This window comes from Sapajus apella, unplaced genomic scaffold, assembly GCF_009761245.1.
Source record: "Sapajus apella isolate SASKATOON/1434 unplaced genomic scaffold, GSC_monkey_1.0 scaffold3, whole genome shotgun sequence".
In the NCBI taxonomy this organism is placed as follows: Eukaryota; Metazoa; Chordata; class Mammalia; order Primates; family Cebidae; genus Sapajus; species Sapajus apella.
Window position 1 is genome coordinate 43,072,754 of NW_022436943.1, and position 15,398 is coordinate 43,088,151.

The 15,398-nt window shown below is 37.9% G+C and overlaps 1 protein-coding gene across 5 annotated transcripts in view; it reads right to left on the minus strand.

The window, feature by feature from the left end:
* ENPP2 (ectonucleotide pyrophosphatase/phosphodiesterase 2) overlaps positions 1–15,398 on the minus strand; it is a 118,896-nt gene that overhangs the window by 58,059 nt on the left and 45,439 nt on the right. For all 5 annotated transcript variants that reach the window (XM_032252592.1, XM_032252585.1, XM_032252583.1 and 2 more), the window contains exons 3-8: positions 13,927–14,082; positions 9,772–9,897; positions 7,724–7,784; positions 4,513–4,610; positions 4,213–4,292; positions 3,320–3,439 (exon numbers count right to left, since the gene is read on the minus strand). In XM_032252592.1, coding sequence (XP_032108483.1) covers positions 3,320–3,439; positions 4,213–4,292; positions 4,513–4,610; positions 7,724–7,784; positions 9,772–9,897; positions 13,927–14,082 — 641 coding nt within the window. The remainder of the gene's footprint in view (positions 1–3,319; positions 3,440–4,212; positions 4,293–4,512; positions 4,611–7,723; positions 7,785–9,771; positions 9,898–13,926; positions 14,083–15,398) is intronic.

Sequence of the window (15,398 nt, forward strand, 5' to 3'; positions counted from 1 at the left end):
TAATAATTTGCTCCTCTTAGAAACACCTTACTCCAGAAATGCTGACTTCAGAGGACTTGGATCATAATGGGGTATTAGACTTGTTTCTCAAATCTCCACATTTAGTCAACCCCTAGAAATCCCATTCATTCCTCCCATTGCTGAGAATCTAGGTTTAAACAGAACAGGGAACAACCCAATGGAAGTATCTCTCTACTAGATATTGCAGGACCATAGCAGAGAGAATTTCCAAAGAAACCAACCCATTTAAGGAACTCCATTAAACTATTATGAGAAAGTAGGGTCCTACAGCAAATGACTGCTTCTAGTAGTTTGTGCTGAGGATTAGCAAATTAAAAGCAGACTAGATTTTGCTTAACTCTTATCAAGCCTTAAAAAAAAAAAAGAGAGAATTAAATTATAAAAGATTACATTAAATTATTTTTCGAAGACACCTGGTGAGATTCAAATTTTCAAATGGCCATTGTACAAATGCCTCATCCCATCTACTAGGTTTTATGCTAGCACAAGAAGTAGCTCTTGTTCACCATGTCATCTGACCTCTATGCCATTAGCTAAATGCTGCGCATGGTTTAGTCCCTCAGTAAAAATAAATTGAGTTTATTTTAACTACCAGTATAAGATGTGTATAAATATTTTCTCTTATAAATGTATAACAATTTATAAGACTTTTATAAATATTTTTTCACTGGTGACTTTAAAATGTAGAAGCCTCTGAGAGGATGACATAAATGCTTGCAGAATATTCATTAATTTTTTTCTTATAGTACTGTTAGTTTCTTATATTCATATATTTTGACTAAAGTTTATTTTTAATTAATTGCTTTTTATATATAACTGACATATAATAATTGTGCATATTTATGGGATACAGTGTGATGTTTCAATGCATGTGTACATTGTATAATGATCAAATCAGGGTAATTACCATATCCATCACTTTAAAGATTTGTCATTTCTTTTGGTGACAACATTCAAAATCTTCTATCTTAAATACACTCCATTGTTATTTGCTCTAGTCACCCTACTGTATAATAGAACACCCTACTCCATAATAGAATAGAAAAATACTTTCTGTCTCTGTGTTTTTTCAGGATGCCAAATTTCAATAAAATGTGTTTTTAAATTGTAGTTACTATGCTCCTGGAATTTTTTTTTTTTTTTTTTTTTTTTGAGACAGTCTCGCACTGTCACCTAGGCTGGAGTACGATGGCACGATCTCAGCTCACTGCAACCTCTGCCTCCCAGGTGCAAGCGATTCTCCTGCCTCAGCCTCCCGAGTAGCTAGGATTACAGGCGCCTGCCACCACACCCAGCTAATTCTTTGTATTTTTAGTAGAGATGGGGTTTCACTATGTTGGCCATGCTGGTCTGGAACTCCTGACCTTGTAATCCACCCACCATGGACTCCCAAAGTGCTGCGATTACAGGCGTGAGCCACCACACTCGGCCACTCCTGGGAATTCTTATGGTGGCCATCTTGTCCAAGATGACAGAAACACAAGTCAGTTTCACCACAAATCTTGGTCAGCATGAGGAGAGAACTAAACTTGGTCAAATGCGTCAACTTTAAGAGTTAGTGAGGAAACAGGTAAACAGAGTTGAAACAGAGACTTCACTTCATGGAGCAGGTTAACAGCATTTCCCTTGCTCTTCTTTTACAGAAGTTAATGAATATGTGGCCTCGTCTTCTGAGTCATCCTAACCCAGAGGGAACCTAATGTCAACACTTGGTGTAAGGTGATCCAATTTGATAAAATTAGTATTTATCTCTAATCCTTTAAGATTCTTCAGGTAAGTTTGCTTCCATGATCAAATTAATATAAAAGATCAACTAGTAAAAGCTTAATGGAGCTCTAATTGCAATCATTTTGTTTACTCATAAAATATTCCCCTATCATAAACTTTGAAAAATCCACCCTGTCAACAAATTTCACTATGATCACAACCCAGGCCACTGCGGACTTCTGGGAGTCCAGCCTGAATAAAGACAGCAGAATCAGAACATCTACTATAAAGAAATTTTCTGCAGATGTACGAGTCTTCCAACGTTTATTTTTTTACAATAAAAAGCTCATATTTATCCTTGCATATTGATTTACCTGTTATGCAATAGGAATATTTTGATCACAAATAACCTTTTCTTAAAGCGAGATACGTTAAGAAAAATGTCTATTTATAGTTCTTATTTTGTCCATAAATGGCAGCAAACATTTACAGGTACAAGATCATTGAGGCATGGTGGATACATGGATATGTGCAGACACTGCCCACCAGTCATGCCACGGCTGAGTGCACAAAGGTCTCCCAGTTCTCCTCCCTAACTAGTGCTCCAGGAAGCCACTGTCTCCAGTCAGAATTGGCATGAGATGGAACCACTTGCCATCCTTCTTCTACATGTTTCTGATTGCCTGTGTGCCCTGAGACATGTTCCTTGATGATTCTGATCCTTCTGGCCAGAAGCTTGTGCACTTTAGCCCAGCTCTGCACATTCAACAACTGTGGCTTTATGCTGCTTTGCTCATGTCTGACCAAAGCAAGTTGCCTAGTCATACACATGGTCACAGGAAAAACATTAGGTAGAAAGCCACCTACAACCCTTTTTATTTTCTGCCCAGTCATTTGATCTGAAGTAAACAGGGTGACTTCTTTTCAAAGTATTAATTTGCTATTTCAGTATCGAGGTAGGATTCTGCTTTTCATATTTAACTTTCATGATTTTTAAAAAATAGATTAAATAAAATAATTCATGAATTTGCTATGTATTTCAGTGAGTTCCCTTTTTTCCAGCAAGTTTCCCTGTTTCCATTATTATTACGTGAGGGCTAAAATATTGGGGAAGTCATAGTCATACATTTCTCTTTTTTATTATGCCCCTAAATCTGGGAAATCAATGAGATCTGACTATTTCTTGTTTAAAATGGTTCTGAAATTCACCTCATCATGATTGTCACCACCATAATCCTCGGGAAGACACTCATCATCTTACACTGTTTAATCATAGCCTCACACACACACATACATATATATGCAGAGACACATACACATATGTATACATACATGTATATTACATGTGTACATATGTATATATGCATAAATATATGATATATATACTTATATCCAGATACATATATACATATATGATGCATATACACACATATTTCATGTTTATATGCATATTAAAAGTATCCAAAGACAGAAACATTTCCATGTATGAAGAAATTATATGCATGTTTTTCCACATCTAACAAATTTGGGGATGAAATGTTTCAAAACACGGGCACACACAAACGCACACACACAATAAATGCAAACTTACCGGTTGGCCTCCCCACCATCTATGATTAAATTTCTCTCGCCCCCGCAGATGAAAAGTGGCATCAAATACAGGATCATACATTGAATTGCCAACAATTCCATGTGATTCTGGATATAGCCCCTTTTTGTAAAAGCAAATTTATTGTTAAAATAATAATATAATAATCCACATATGTAAGTGCTAGTATAAATTTTCTTAGCACATAAGGTTTTATAGCAATACTTAATTTCCAAAATTATATAAGACATATATAACCTTCACTGTGTATCAATTTGAGCAAACATAAATAATACCTATGGGATGAATTATAAGCCATCTGAGAAACTTGATATAAGAAATTTAATATTTTTTTTTACTGCTGTAATTTAATAAGATGACGATAATTTTCATTACGATAAATTAACCTTCAGTTTGAAATTTATACATGTGCCTCCAAAGAAGCTTTTATTTCTAAATACACTTTTCCTTCTTTCTAAATTCTATTCCTCCCCAAAACTATTTTTAAAAAAAGAAATAAATTATGTTTTAAAGAAGAAAGAGTGGTAGAATTTGAAGTACCTGAAAATTAAAATATAGCCCTGAAGTCGTCATTTTTATTTGCAAATTCAGAAAATAAACAATAGACCCTTTGGTATTTGAGAGAACTTTAATGTATGTGTTCAAACAGAACTGCACCTGAAAAAAGTTTTCGGCTTTAAAGTTAGAATGAAGTTCAATCACCCACAAAGTTGTAAAAGGCATTTGCTGTGAACAAGTGACCCAGATAAGATGGAAAACAGAGAGATTTTCTTTGAACACTAAGGAACACATTTTAAAAGTAAAGTCTCCCTTTTAAAAGTCATTCCAGGATGAAATCAGCCCATTGAATATATATCATTTGAAAAAATACTTACAGTGGCCAAAGTGTATAAGTTAGGAAAGGTTTTAGTCGGGTACACCGGTCTCATGTAGGGAGAATGTGTGCCGCAAGACCCTGGAAAGAGAATTGCAAATATCAGAACAAGAGAACCAACGGAACTGCTTATAGAAAATCCATTTATAAACACTCAGATACCTGTTGCCTTCACTTTTGTATTTCAAGTAATAAAACACATTTGAAACTACGTGCCCAGAGAGCTCAAAGCCCACAGCCCACTAGTTAATTTGGAGATCCTGGATTACAGATGAGAACACAGAGTATGGAAATTACTTACTTAGTTTTTCAATGTTAGGCATGACCTTGCTGCCTTTCTTCATGTATGATGCGCGGAAACCATCCACAGAGAAGATGATTAATGGAGGGCGAACAAACCTTAAACAGTAACACATCAAGCTTTTAGAAACATTATTGCCACAGAGTTGCCATTGCACCTAGTGATTCTCAATAACGGGAGCAATAATTTCCAAGAAGAAACTTCGACCAGGCACGGTGGCTCATGCCTGTAATCCCAGCACTTTGGGAGGCCGAGGCGGGCAGATCACCTGAGGTCAGGAGTTTGAGACCAGCCTGGCCAACACGGTGAAACCTTGTCTCTACTAAAAACACAAAAATTAGACAGGCGTGGTGGCATATGCCTGTAATCCCAGCTACACAGGAGGTGAAAGCAGGAGAATCGATTGAACCTGGGAGGATGGGGCTGCAATGAGTCAAGATCGTGCCCCTGCACTCAGGCCTGGGCAACAGAGCAATACATGAAGTCCAGCATTAAAGAACAAGGTCACAAAAATGGCCTGAGAAGAGGCTTCAGATTTCCTTTAATGTACTTCCTCCATTACTGGCTTTCACCTTGCAAACAGGTTATTCACAATGAAAAGAAACATGACGTGTTTTCCCATTTGCCACCTGGAAAGCTCCTATTCATTCCTTAAAACTCAGTTCACAGTTTCCTCTTCTAAATTGTCCATTGCTCACACTTCTGAATTCCTTCAAGACACTAATTCATATCTTTCATCCTTCCTATGTGGCTCATTTTACTTCACATCATAATGATCTGTTAATGTTTATCTTCCTCACTAGTTTCAAAGTAGTTTGTGTCTTATTCACTTTTCTGTTTTATAGACCCATAGTAGGGCTCCAATAAATATTTCTCAAATGCATTAATGAGCAACTGAACATGAAATTAATAACATAGATCTAAGCACTTATTGAAAACAATTGCTTTATGTTTTAATACAAAATAATTTCAAAAATAATTTACATTATTGACGATCTCTAAAAAGTATAACAATAATGGGCTGGACTACCAATCTATCCAGATCAGGATCTAATTTTAAAAACAGCTTTGTATTATATTTTAAAGATATAATTGTTCAACCAGAGTTGAGCATACTGAAATATGTGGAAAGTTATTTCTAATCATTTGAAGCTAACTGAGCATATAGGCTTGAGTTTATTTGAAGCCATGTAAGAAATAAGACATTTTAAATGAGTCACATATAAAGTACTTAGAACAATACTCTGCAAGGGTTCACTATAATCATTAGTATCTTATAGTCACTTAAAAGGACCCTTACTGGCAGAGTGCAGTGGCTCATGTCTGTAACCATAACACTTTGGGGGACTGAAGTGGGAGGATCTCTTGAGTTCAGGAATTCAAGACCAGCCTGGCCAACATGTTGAAACCCCATCTCTATTAAAAATACAAAAATTAGCTGGGCATGGTGGCTACTTGGGAGGCTGAGGCAAGAGAATCACTTGAACCAGGAAGACGGATGTTGCAGTGAGCCAAGATCGTGCCATTGCACTCCAGCCCGGGCAAAAAGAGCGAGACTCCATCTCAAAAACAACAACAACAAAACCCTCAAAAAACCAAACATATTCATTTACCTACAAGCCAGTCGTGGTTACATTGGGACTGCCCAACAAAAATATTCTGTCAGTCATTCACGATCTGAATTTTTATATATGAAATCTATTAAGTTATGGTACAAATTTAAAAGTCATAAAACATTTCTGTTTTGTAACAAATAACACAGTGACCAGTAATTACTCATTGGTAACTTTTTTGAAATGAGCTATCAAGCCTGCCCTGTCTGCCTTGTTCTTCATGTCTGCGAAGATTATTTTTGTTCCAGGAATGTGCTTTTTGGGATTCTCCAAATAATCCATGAGTGTCTCCTCTCCCCAGCTGGTGCCTTTGTTCTGATGGGCTTCTGTGTAAGAGAATCCAATGGCTTGATCTGTCTTCTGCCCCAAAAGACCATTGACATTTGACCCAGTCTTGAGCTTGCCTCCCTTTCCAACAGTGTGGAACTGAGCACACTTCTGAACAAAAATCCTGTTGCCTTTTTCAACATCACCCATATTTAATTCTCTTTTCCGTCACTGGTGCTATAAAGGTTCCCATTTGGAAGACGGATATCGCACTGTCTTGAATGACTTTTTTTTTTTTTTTGAGATGAGGGTCTCACTTTTTCACCCAGGCTAGAGTGCAGTGGTACAATCTCAGCTCACTGCAACCTCCACCTCCTAGGTTCAAGCAATTCTCATGCCTCAGCCTCCCGAGTAGCTGGAATTACAGGTATGCTCCAGCATGCCTGGCTAATTTTTTGTATTTTTTTTTTTAATAGAGACGGGGTGTTGCCATGTTAGCCAGGCTGGTCTCAAACTCCTGACCTCAAGTGATTCGCTGATTTCAACCTCCCAAAGTGCTGGGATTACAGATGTGTAATCAATAAGTAATCAATGGATTACTTATTGGATGACATAGTCTTAAAAGTTCTCTAGTCTTCCTCTTCTTTTTTTTTTTTTTTGAGACGGAGTTTCGCTCTTGTTACCCAGGCTGGAGTGCAATGGCCCGATCTCAGCTCACTGCAACCTCCACCTCCTGGGTTCAGGCAATTCTCCTGCCTCAGCCTCCTGAGTAGCTGGGATTACAGGCATGCGCCACCATGCCCAGCTAGTTTTTTGTATTTTTAGTAGAGACGGGGTTTCACCATGTTGACCAGGATGGTCTCGATAACTTGACCTCGTCATCCACCCGCCTCGGCCTCCCAAAGTGCTGGGATTACAGGCTTGAGCCACCGCGCCTGGCCTAGTCTTCCTCTTTCACTCCCCACTCCCCCCAAAATAGTCAAAACAAGAACTCCAGAAAAAAATACTGAAAAAAGTCATAGCCACAAATGTATCCTTCTAAGGTGATATTCAGATGCACTTTGTAAAATCTTCAGCTGAGGTGGAATATAGGGGATGTTCAGACCCCAGTATGTGCAGAGGTGATTGGAGAAAACTGGGGAAAAAAATCTATCCCTATTTCGAGATGTTATCTTCAACCTTTTGACTGATAATTACTCCTAAGTACTCATAAGTTGGCCTGCATAAGATGATTTCAGTTTCACATTGTTTCTAAACACTTCTCTTTTCGTTTCCTGTGAGAGTTTATCAGCTACTACATAAACTTCAAAATATTCACAAAATACACTTACCCTGCCGGGCATTCTGGAGCCTTTATTTCTTCGCAGTCATCATCAACCCAATGGGACTCTCCTATAATGAAAAGCACGTAAATGTATTGTTGAATCTAATTACAAGTGCCATGCCTTGAGGCTCGCAATTCCAGGATGTGTCCTGTTTGATACTTTCTTTATGGGATATCACCAAAAAAGAAATTCTTAAGTAAAATCTAGTGTCTGGTTTGGCTTTCCCATACATGATGGGAAAGCTAAGATTTAATAACCGCAAGTGGTGTGGTGTTTATTTGAGCCTTCCGAGTCTAAATGGTTTGTAGATTCAAAAAACCAGTGGCGTCAGTGAAAAAAATTTCATGTTTGTATCCCTCCAGAAATAAACTGTTTGGTCATTAGATGGAACATTCTTTTCTCCACCACTGAAGATCTCAAAGCCATAGAAAGCATGGCAAAACTTCCCTTTAGAGACTAAATAAAAAAGCCTTAGAATCTACGGAGACAATAAATGGAAAATTACAATAGAAAGATTATTTGCCAATAAATCTGCATACAGCCCTTGAATTTAGAAAGAAAAACACCACTAAATTTCACTTTTATCTTCCACCAAGATCTAAGAGCATAAACCTGTCTTTCCTGAGTTACCACTATCAAGAATAGAGAACAGAAAAGGACTCCGATAAAAAATAAGCTTTCCTTTGAAGAAAATAAAAATTATCAAAAAGAATTTGCCTTAAAGTATTTTAAGACAAACAAAAGTTACACGTCCTGAACAGAAGTAAAATTTGTAACCAACACATTGGAGAAACTGCTCCCATGGAAAGAGCACTGGAAATCCCTGGTCAATAAGACTTTAACTACTAGACAATGGGGTAAGTAACTACTATGCTTCCTTAAAATAAAGAAGATTTACTACACATGTAGTAAGCCAGAGCACACACATGGGCCTCACAAAAGTACTGAAACTAGAATTTTAAACCAGTAAAAACCAATGCTTAATGCTTCAATGATCAATGACACCTAGGGCTTCTTTTTTAAAAAAAAAAAATATTTTTAATATTCTTTGTGGCTTCCTGGTACACTTGCTTCACATGAAAATTAAAAAGGAAAGGGAAATAAATTCTCAACCAATTCAATGCTTGAAAATAAAAGCATAATTGTTTGGGTAGGGCAAATTAACAATACAATAATTGTTTGGGTATGGGGAAATTCTTCGAATTTAATATAACACCCTCTTGGCACAACTAAACACCTTACATATTTCAGAACTGACTTGACTTCTTTCCTGAAATCTCTCAATAGAACTTCTTAAATGTTCCACATCAAAGGTAATGAAAAGGGCTTGAATTCGAAATTTTAAAAGTGACTTACAAACTATAGATAAAGATTCTTGGATCTTCCCATGAACTTCTATAAGTGGGAAGCATGTCAACTTAAACCCTTTAAAGAGAGTAACTGCATCTTTGATATTTTTTGTAGTCCACTGACTATTGTTAATTATTAGAATAAAAGCATCATAACCCACAATCAACCAGACAAAGCCAACACTCATGCATGTATGGCTTTAGGGTATAACAGGAAATGCCGATCCCCTAGTCCCCTTTACTGGAAGTACCCCATCCCTGGGCAGTTGCCAGTGCCTTGGTGAACAGCTTTCATCCAATATATAAAAAAACTCCTGGCCCCTTGCCTCGAGAGTAGCAACTTGGATTTACTTTTCAGAGCAAGCAGTGGAGGGAGGTGAAGCAATATGAGAGTACGTCCTCCCTTCCCTCCCCCAACTCCTACTGCCCTAACCTGCCTCCCTTTCCCCCAACATGGTTTTCCTGTAGTACATCCATTCCCTCAATAAACTGAATAAACAGAAATTCTGGTTTCTATCCTTGTTACTTCAGATCAATGAAATGCAGAGTAGCAAAGCTAATGAAGAAACATGAGAATTAAAAAGCACAATTCACCTTCCTCCCAAACTCATATCCAGGCTCGTCTTGTCCTAACATCCAGGATCTCCTGAAGCACCTCCAGTTTTAATTCTTTTAAAGCTCAGGCCAATTTAAAGAAACACGTACCTTTGCAAACCACTTGGTAATTGGTACAGCAGTCTCCCCTGGCCAAGCAGTCCTCCGAGCAGTGGCAGGCATTTTCTTCATTTCTGACTTCTCCACATCTGTCCTTAGTACACTCCCAGCCACGAGCTAAAATCATCCCAATAAAACATTTTCATTGCTGTGTACCAACCAAATGAAAGAAGCCACAATTGCTTACAGGATTTCCAATGAAGAGAGCTAAAATCTCACATCATTTACTCTGCTTGTGAAATTTGAGTTGGCTTGAGGCCCAGAGGACATTTGGAGACCTTACAGATAAGATGGATTTCTAAGTTTTCAAATCAGAGAACAACATCAAAATGCAGTTGGGTTCCTTTGGAAGAATGAGACCCTGAAAGGCAAGCAAAGGTCCCCACTATCCTCCAATAGTTCTAAAGGACCCGACAAATTTATGGCATCGAAGTTTTGTGATCGGTCTATCTATTGCAGGGATGGCCTCTGTAGCTTGGCTCTTTTACCTTCTGAAGTAGGTGTGCTTAGCTTTATTTTTATTTTATTTATTTATTTATTTATTTATTTTGACAGAGTCTTGCTCTGTTGCCCAGTCTGGAGTGCAGTGGAGCAATCTGGCTCACTGCAAATTCCACATCCCTGGTTCAAGCGATTATCCCGCCTCAGCTTCCTGAGTAGCTGAGATTACAAACATATGCCACCACGCCTGGCTAATTTTTGTATTTTTAGTAGAGACGGGTTTCACCATGTTGGCCAAGCTCATTTCAAACTCCTAGCCTCAAGTGATCCTCACGCCTTGGCCTTCCAATGTGTTGGGATTACAGGAGCCACTGCCCCCCTAGCCTAAACTAGCTGTGCTTAGCGTTAACCAGCGTGGTTTAAACTCAAGTAACAGGATGACTATATGGTCTCTATCTGCACCTGGAGGTTAAAGTCCTAAATAAGATATGAAGAGTATAAAGGGGGCATTACAACATTTTCTCAAGGTTCTAAGCGCTGACCAAGTGTGGCCCTACCTACAATGACAAGTCAGAGTTTCTACTTTCAACAAGCCAAGTAAATGGGTTACAGATTTCCCTCTGAGCATACCTGATAGAGAGCTCACTGCTTAATTCCTACATTCAGAAAAATAACCTTTCCATTTTAAAAGGAGTGCTGTGTTTTTTTTACTTTTTCATCTGCTAGAATGTAAATTCCATGGCAGGAAAAACACCACCCCTCTCTTCACTCTTCCATTTCCAGTGGTAGGCTGTAAGGTTGGGAGACTGTGCCTGGCACATGATAGGTGTTCGATGAATATTTATTAAATTGAATTGGAAATGACCATGAGATAAAATATAACTCTTTAAATTCAGGACTACTGTATTGAGAACGTTTATAGTTAATCATTTACTCATTGACTCCGATGTTTTCCATGTACTCAGTGCTAGGATATCATAAAGAACAGAAGAGACTAGGTCTGTCTTCATGGAGCTGACATTCCAATTGCAAAAGACAGATCATAAGCAAGTAAACCAAGAAGCAAGATCATTTCAGCTTGTGTCAAGTGTTGTAAAGGAAGTAACAGGTAGCATTGATAGAAAAAGGGTGAAAATGCTGCTTCAAGAGGCAGAATGGTCAAGAAAGGTATCACTGAGCTAAAGTGCATATGAACACTTCAGGTCTTTCCTCTCTTAAAATATGTCATAAGTGGAAAGAAGGGAATGATTCTGAAAGCAATGCTGCCTCTTAGCAATATTCTACCAAGAGAAACGATTATTAGGTGAATACATTATTAAAGAGATATTAGTTGTTAGGCATAAGCTAATTTTTGTATTTTTAGTAGGGACAGGGTTTCACCATGTTGGCCAGGCTGGTCTCGAACTCCTGACCTCAAGTGATCCGCCCGCCTTGGTTTCCCAAAGCGCTGAGATTATAGGCATGAGCCACCACGCCCAGCCATTCTGGTTTTTAATATCCCGTTGCCATTCCCTTCTCTTTTCGAGCAGATTAAGTGCTTAGAATTGCTATTTAAAAGGATGATGAATATAAAGATTTATCAATACAGATACTTGCCCACACATGCGTACACACATACACAGCTGGAAACATATACATACATATGCACATAAATACATACTGAAAACATACATACATGCTGAAAACACACACACACACACAGAGTAATCAAAGTTTCATTAAACACTGGTTGTTTCTAGGCAGTACTCCCTCAGCAAAGGAGACTTTTGTTTTTCTCTTCATCCTTTTATTGATGTTTGGCCCCTTCACATTCAGGATATGTTATCTTTGTACACAGGGAAATGGACTATAAGATATTATCATATCCCATCTTCAATAAACCAAGAAAGGCATAAACTACATTCAGATAGAGAGCTAAGCTAGAGTCAGGGGATCCATTAAATTTTGCAAAGAATTCTAAGACCAGGAACCCAGAAATTTGATATGACATGCCAGAGACAAGACATTCAAGGTAGGAAGGAAACATAAAACTTTAGTAAATTCCTTAGTGCCAAGCAAACACAGATTGCTGGCTTGAAATAATGTTTTAGAGCCAAAAATCTTTGCTGGAACATCTGTTCCATCTATACATTCAGCTTACAATAGTCTCTCCAATTTAGTTTGCAGACCCACAACTAAAAGAAGCCGGGAGAAGTTCCAAAGGAAAGCAACCTCCCAAAAAGTGGTTAAATGTTTGGAAAATGTATTCTAAAAAAAAAACAAAAAACAAAAACAGCCTAATGAAGCTCTTCTTACTGTAGGGATGCAGGAGGAAAACAAATGAGAACTAGTAAGGAAGTTCATGTTGAATTTTCTTATAAATCAAGAGCTACCACTTAAGCAAAACACAATAATAACTGTTTCTAATGATGACATTTGAAAGATCAAACTAACAGCAATGATAGTAAGAGTCAGGTTTTTGAAAGAATTGTCTAAGCATAGAAGTCCAAAGATAAGAAATTACTGGTCAAGAAAACTGTGGAAACTGCTTCTGGTGATGTCAAGAGCAGAACTGACTCTTGTCTTTCTTGGATAGTGTGGGTATGGTGTTGTCCAGGAGCATGATGGATAGCCTACAAGGTATCTCAAAAATCCTATCTGAAATATTGGGCTTTGAAAACAGCGTAGGTGGGATGGCAGAAGTCCCCCGAAGTGTTTTTCTCAATTCATATGCATTCATCCAGAAGCTTGTATATCCTAATTATTCCAGTACAAAAGAAATGTAAAGAAAGTCACAAAAATGTGGAAGATTTTTAGAGCTACCCAGAGTGTGAGACTCCAAATAGAATTCCATAACAATTTTCCATTTGCACAGACATCATGGAATAACAGGCAAACTAACTATTACTATATGATGAGATGAAGTAAAACAAAGGCTAGAAACTGGGTAAGCAAGAAAAAAAAAATTTTTTTAAGAATGTACACAATTAGGCCATGCACAGTGGCTCACTCCTATAATCCTAGCCCTTTGGGAGGCCGAGGTGAGAAGATTGCTTGAAGGCAGGAGTTCAAGACCATCCTGACCAACACAGTGAGACGTTGTTGAAAAAAAGAAAGAGAGAGAAAAAAAGGAAGGAAGAAAGGAAGGAAGGAAAGGAAAGAAGGAAGAAAGAAAGACAGAAAGATAAGAAGAAAGAAAAGAAAGAAAGAAGGAAGGAAAGAAAGAAAGAAAAAGAAAGGAAGGAAGGAAGGAAAGAAGGAAAAAAAAAAGACAAGAAGAAAGAAAAGAAAGAAGGAAAGGAAGGAAGGAAGGAAGGAAGGAAGAGAGAGAGACTGAGGGAGGGAGGGAGGAGAGAGTGAGGGAGGGAGAAAGAAAAGAAAAAAGGAAACAAATTAAGCTGACATGCCCTAGCAGTGAATGTGGGAACTGAGAGCAAGAGATAGAAATGATAAAAGTGAAGAAACAAAAATGAAAATAAAAAACATTTCCAAAATCAGCACATCACGACTGCAGCTGCAAAGAACCTTCCTCTGCTGGATCTTGTGTGGAAACAATGGTCATTGACACAGGGTATACTCTTCATACAACCAATAATCATTCAACAAACAAAACTAAAATCCACAATTTGGATAGACCAAAACAGGTGGCCACTCCAGGATGTGTACAATAGCAGGCAGTCTTCAAGCTGTCTACTTGAAGCTGGAGAAGACTCGTAAGTTACATACCTGTCTTCAAACAGAGCTCATCAAAGTCATGGCAGCAACTGGTGTAGCTCTTACACAAGTTGTCACAGCGACAATCAGGAGGTCCAACCTCTTGAAGTTCAAAGCACCTGCCCTTGCAAGATCCGGAGATGTTGGTCCAGGGGGAGTCTGATAGCACTGCAAAGAATGAGAGGCAAAGACAACGGATTGGAGCGTGATTGTGTCACCATGGAGAGGTGCACTGGGAGGCTGTGCAGTGTGAGGCTGCCGTAGACTCTGGAGAAGACTGGCTCCATTACTTGCTACCCAGGTACCCCGCACAGGTTGCTGAACTTCCTTGTTCTATGATTTCCTAATCTGTAAAGTGGGGGACTCATAAAAGTAACATGTTGAAATGAGAATTAAATGAATCAATCCATAAAAAAAGACTTAGCAGCATATCAGGCATATAGAAGTGCTGGCGATTGGTTTGATTACTATTTATAATTATCATTACTCCAAATCTGTGATGGTTAGCGTCCCTGTAGGTGCTAATAAGGACTACAGAGAACAGTACCTTGACCTATATCCTTAGAAACAAGACAGCATGTCCCTATTTAAAATTCCAAAATTTTTGCAAGGAAAATTTAGTCCAAATGTTCCAAGAACAGACCTAATATATGAGATTGGAATAGAAGACTTTTACAATTCCAACTAGTGTTTTATAAATACAAGCTCTGTAATCTCGGCTTCTCAAAAAAAAATCCTCCATCAATATTTTCACATGATATAAGTATGTATCAGAAATCAAAAGAATCAACTAAAATTTTGGGGAAAAAAAGAATTCAGTGAGATAAAAATTCCAGAAATTTGTAATATGCACATAATATAGTTTCAAAATTAAATGGAAGTTTCATTTCACAGTAGTACCTAAATTATAAAATAGGTATTTTATTTGGTATAAATTTAATAATATGTATGTAGAACCTATATGAAGAACATCAGAAAACTCTACCAAAAAATTTTTTTAAGATCTAATTAAGACCGGGCGAGGTGGCTCATGCCTGTAATCCCAGCACTTTGGGAGGCCGAGCTGGGTAGATCATGTGAGGTCAGGAGTCTGAGACTAGCCTGGCCAACACAGTGAAACTCTGTCTCTACTAAAAGTACAAAACTTAGCCCAGCATGATGGAGGTGTCTGTAATCCCAGCTACGCAGGAAGTTGAGGCAGGAGAACTGCCTGAACCTGGGAGGTGGAGGTTGCAGTGAGCTGAGATTGCACCATTGCATTCCAGCCTGTGTAACAATAGCAAGACTCTGACTCAAAAAATAAATAAATAAATAAATAAAGATCTAATTAAACCTGAAGACTCAATTCAATCACAGCAAAAAATATCAGGAGTTCATGAAAGTTGAAAGAATATTAAATAAAATAAATATTTTAAAATAGAAAACCTCTGAAAAGAAAAGCCTAGATAGCAAAATATATACTTAAATAATCAAAGTATTTTGAT